The sequence below is a fragment of the Ilyonectria robusta genome (assembly GCF_021365365.1).
Source record: "Ilyonectria robusta strain PMI_751 chromosome Unknown BGZ61scaffold_43, whole genome shotgun sequence".
Classification (NCBI taxonomy): domain Eukaryota; kingdom Fungi; phylum Ascomycota; class Sordariomycetes; order Hypocreales; family Nectriaceae; genus Ilyonectria; species Ilyonectria robusta.
Window position 1 is genome coordinate 1 of NW_025764477.1, and position 4,639 is coordinate 4,639.

General features: G+C 51.5%; 2 protein-coding genes across 2 annotated transcripts; both read right to left on the minus strand.

Annotated features, from left to right (window-relative positions):
- Window positions 1-1,005: 1,005 nt before the first annotated feature.
- On the minus strand, window positions 1,006-1,256 carry BGZ61DRAFT_540389 (uncharacterized protein; the record flags this gene model as incomplete). The annotated part of the gene is made up of 2 exons (XM_046254900.1): window positions 1,006-1,136; window positions 1,196-1,256. 2 exons carry the CDS (start codon window positions 1,254-1,256, stop codon window positions 1,006-1,008), a joined length of 192 nt encoding a protein of 63 aa, XP_046095399.1.
- A 649-nt stretch (window positions 1,257-1,905) lies between these two features.
- BGZ61DRAFT_370990 (uncharacterized protein) lies at window positions 1,906-3,196 on the minus strand (the record flags this gene model as incomplete). Its single annotated transcript, XM_046242059.1, has 5 exons — window positions 1,906-2,290; window positions 2,346-2,386; window positions 2,444-2,808; window positions 2,862-2,884; window positions 2,937-3,196. The coding sequence occupies 5 exons, from the start codon at window positions 3,194-3,196 to the stop codon at window positions 1,906-1,908; spliced, it is 1,074 nt and encodes a 357-aa protein (XP_046095400.1).
- Window positions 3,197-4,639: the final 1,443 nt, after the last annotated feature.

Genomic DNA, 4,639 nt, shown 5'->3' on the forward strand with positions numbered 1-4,639 from the left:
ATCTTAGACTCCACGTAAGGCACTGAGAATAATAGTACCCAGGGTATAACATAGTTACTCCCCAGGATCGATATCTTTACAGTGGTTCCATGGACCATGATCTTGTATCGAGCTCACCACTGGGCGAATCGGTCCACTAATCGTGAATTCGTCGCCCGAATTCTACCTACGCAGATTGGTCATTTGCTGTACAAATATCTAGTAATAATATATATTAATATAGTATTTAACTACTTCTGAAGACCCAGCTCCTGAATGAGAATAGCTGCCGCCGTCTCGCCCATTACAATAGCAGTGTTGTTCGTGTTGGCACCTACATTCATAGGCGGGATACTCAAGTCCGCAATCTTAACCCCTTTTGTGGCCCACACATTCAGAGACTCATTCACGACGCCAAACTCCCCGCGAGGAGCCATCTTCGCGATACCTGGTGAGCACCAGGTGGTGTGGTGTCGATATTCTCTCGCAGCCACTCCTCGATGGCCGCATCATCCTCAGGCGAGTACTTGAGGTCCTTCACGAGCGATGCATCGGCCTCGATACATGCGGTCTCGGATCCGGCGGGGAAGGCTGGGTGACCAGGTGCATGCTCACCACGATACATAGACGTGAGGCGAACGATTTCGCGCTGCTTCTTGTACCACTAAATCTGCTTCTTCAAGTCAATGTCGTGTGGGTCCGAGAAGAAACTAATATCGAAGTCTAGGGGGTCGCTAAGCTCTGGCCCGGCGATGTGCATGTGTCCACGCGAGTAGAGGTATGCCGTATAGTTTCCTATCGTACTGTGCCTCCGGGACAGACGATGGGTCGCCCAAGAAGCTGCGTCTCTTAGCCCTACTGCTGTGGGGAACTTTGCTAGGACTCTAGGAGTCCTCCCGGAAAGCTTACCATGACACAACACCCATGAGCATCGGAGGCCTGTCAGGGGCGTTCTTGAAGTCCCGGTTCCAGGCGGCTTGAAACTCGGGGCCAAGAGCTGCCATATCTTCTTCTGTTGGTCGAAACTTAGACGGACGAGATGTCGATGGAATTCCAGCCCAAGATGTCATCTTTAGCGTCAATGAGGTTTTGGCGATTGCTGGGGTTTGGATCGGCCTCAGCTAACCTACCGGCCACCACACATGCCGCCGTGCCACCTAAGATCAATCAGCCGTGAGCAGGCGACCTTAAGCCGATAGAAGGCGATGAGACTGACCGCCAGCAATGATCACATCCACCTCCTGAATATCCCCGGCCAGTTTGGTAGAGACGCCCATTGTGATTCAGTGAAAGTGAGAAGATGCTTCAGGTAATTGTGATAAGAGAAGGTCAAACAAGCCTGCAGTCTCCAACAATAAGCAGCCATTTATTCCCGCTCCGGCGTTTATAACTTCCCCTACCCCTCCGAAGCACCCTTTTCAACCTAGGATATTAGTGCATGAGCTGATCCCGTACCCCGCCTGGAATGTTACGGGGTTTCCCCGACTTTGCCTTGTTGGTGAAGGCCCCCTTGAGAGCAAGGGTTCATTGGACTTTCTTAGTATAAAACGGCTCTCCTAGCCTTATTGAAATTGCAATAGTGTGTTGGTAATTGAGCCTCGGCTCCTCTAGACCCAGTTAAGAAATTTGTCCCCTTCAACGGTCGGATCTAATTACAAGATCATCTCGTATCACTTGGCGGGGGCCCAAGACGGGCCTAGACATGGCTCCTAGTGATATGCTGACTCGCTAGCTGCGTCTTTTTCGACATTGTACGGATACACTTGTTCCTATGTCATTCACAATGACGTTACACAGCATCCCTCCGTACCGACCTGTGATTCCCTCATCTCTGCATTTGGGTAATCTACCAAACTGCCGTGCTGCCCTTCCAGTGTCCAGCGTCTATCTAGTACTCCAGAAAATAGTAAGGCCAATGCGACGAAATCATGCAAATTGTTCTCGGTAGGCTTGAGAATTATGCTTTAGCCGGCGTGTCGATGACTGTGAGCTGCCATCCTCGTCGTCTTCCAAGTCGTCACGATTCCGAGGTGACACAGTGACCCGCGTCTGCACAATTTTCGTGATCCCCTGGGGAAACCTTTGAGGCGCTTCATCCGCTGCCTCGGCTTCAACGTGCGTCTGATTTCCGGAGAAGTTGTTCGAGGTTGTGGCAGCCCCGGACCTGTTGTTCGGTTTCGACCGCAATTCGGTGCCGCGTGCGTACGAGCTGTTGTCGCCTGTCGCGCGGACGACCTTGACAATTAGGGAAGAAATGTTCATCTCGATATGCAGCTTGAGCATGTACACCAGCGGGTGAAACTGGACGTAACTAGGTAAGGGATGGTAAGCATAAACCGCCGGACCAAAGGGCGCCAACGACGTACATAAAGCCATTTCCAATTGACATGCTGCCAATGAGAATTATCTGCGCATCATTGCGTTAGTATCGAGATCGCCGTAGCGGCATTCAGGCTTCGCTCACATCTAGACTCATCGATACCGCCACCATCATGAGGTTGAACCTGAATAACGGGACGTATTTTTCGAGGCCATTCGCGATCAACTTGACTCGAAGCAGATAGATGAAGTAGAGGTGTAGGCATGCGTCGATAATCAAGAACAGACCCTTCTCGATTCGATCGTAGATTTCGTTGACATGGACCCATGTCGGGGATATTTGCAGGCGTGCAGGGATCCAGATGACGAATACGCTGATGTTAACCAGACCCAGAATGACAGCGGTAACCCATCGGATCTTGGCTGCGTCGCGCTTGTCGACCATCAAGAGAGCGATTCGATTAATGATGATGCCGCAGATGCATTGGATCTGTACGACCCAGAGGCACACTGAGAGCGATTGTTAGCAAATTTTCCCTTTTCGTAGGACGGACTCTACGGACAGAATGCAAAATATATCCAAAAGCTGTACAGCCTCGTTAGCATCGGAAACTCCATCAACACGCAGTCAAACTCACCTTGGCTCGATTAATCCGCGAATGAAGACCCAGGACAGAACGCCAATGACCATGGACACTATCCATTCGGCCCATATCATATACGCGTAGGCGTGTAGGCGACGCGACCGTCTCCATGTTGCCCACGTCTGTTTGAACGCCTTGGTGCCCGAAAAGACTCCCGTGGCTAGGGTAAAACCCCAGATGATGCTGGCAATCAACAGGTCATTGAGGCTGGGAGCGACTACCACGTAGGTATCTGGGACAAGGAACCCTACCATTGCCAGAATCGAAAGTCGGAAAGTCGGAAAGTCACAGTCCTCTAGAGACGGTGGCGCTTTGGATGGAAAGGAGTAGTTCAAGAGTTGGTCTTGTTTCATGCCGATGATGGAGTTAAAGTAGATAATAATATCTACCGGTATGCAATAACGGCCCGGTTCCAACGTAATGGCAGTACCATGAAGAGCAGAGGTGTGTCCCCTGGGGCCGCGAGGCTCCGCATTTTTTCCATGGCCGGGTTTCTAGATCCAGCCAATGCTCATGACTACGGAGTGATGGCAATGACGGATGGGATTGTGTCTGCGGCAGTTGATTTTCTGGGTCCTGGAAAAGCGTTAGGAACCCTTCCCCGGCAGTGCTACCCTGGCTACATGGAACGCCTCGGTGACGATCTCACTTTCCATGGATGGCGTGGAACAATAGCGTGTAGGCTAAGCTTGTTGATCCTGTTTGACAACCAGCCCCACAAAATGTCACCAGAATGTCTCCATTTGTGGCAGCTTCCAAGCCCAAATGCAGTAGTGTATTCAGCGGCTTACAGGGGCAGTTAGCCCAAGAACCCCTGGAGAGTTGCATCCATCACACCGTCTCCACTCAGCCTGAGGCACGGCTCACGGGGCGCGGAGTTGAATGGTTGGTGGCTGACCGTCCATTCCCACTTCTTCTTTGCGCCAGCCTCGAGAGTGCTCACCCATGACACACGCAGTGTTGAAGTAGCCTGTCTTGCTAGTGTGTAGATCAACCGCAGTGTCTGAAAACTTCTATTTGCAGACCTAGAGTAGTGCCTATCTACAGTCAATGGCCGACTGAGGGCTGTCTGTCTGCAGAATAGCTGTCTCGAAGCGACAGTTTGCAATATGCCAGTAAGAACTTGTCGTAAGGTATATAGAGCCTCGTTATGCAAGTACTTGTTGTAGGGTACCTTACACTTTTGCTGCATAATGGCACAACGGTACTTTGTGAAAGAACTAGTTAGAACATTGTGCTACCGCAGTGTTTGAGTTCGCTAGCCTAAACGCTTGTTAAGGCCGGGATGGACCCGGTAGTGGATTCCTGCTTCTCCCCTGAGACTGAGCACGTTGTTAGGAGAAACCTAAGAAGACCTAGCACTAACACGGACTAGATGTCATAGCTAACGCTCAATACACCGCAAGTCTGGGTCCTTAGCACGAAAATTTTTATCATTTCGTGATGCCATCCCGCCGGATTTGTGGCGTAAGCGTCGGCGTCTTCTGATCGGCGTAAGACATCTTCAGGTGATCACCAGACTGAGCCTCTCGACTCAAGTGCCTGACTGCTGTGCGACGCGACCAATCCCTCAGGTTCCTCTCACTCCCCACCTTCCCTGTTCCGCACTGGCGTGGGTACCTATCAGCCTGGGCCCAAGGCGCTGGGTCCGCGGGGATTGGGGGAGTCTCAGCCCCAGGATCGCCAGGACCGCTGGG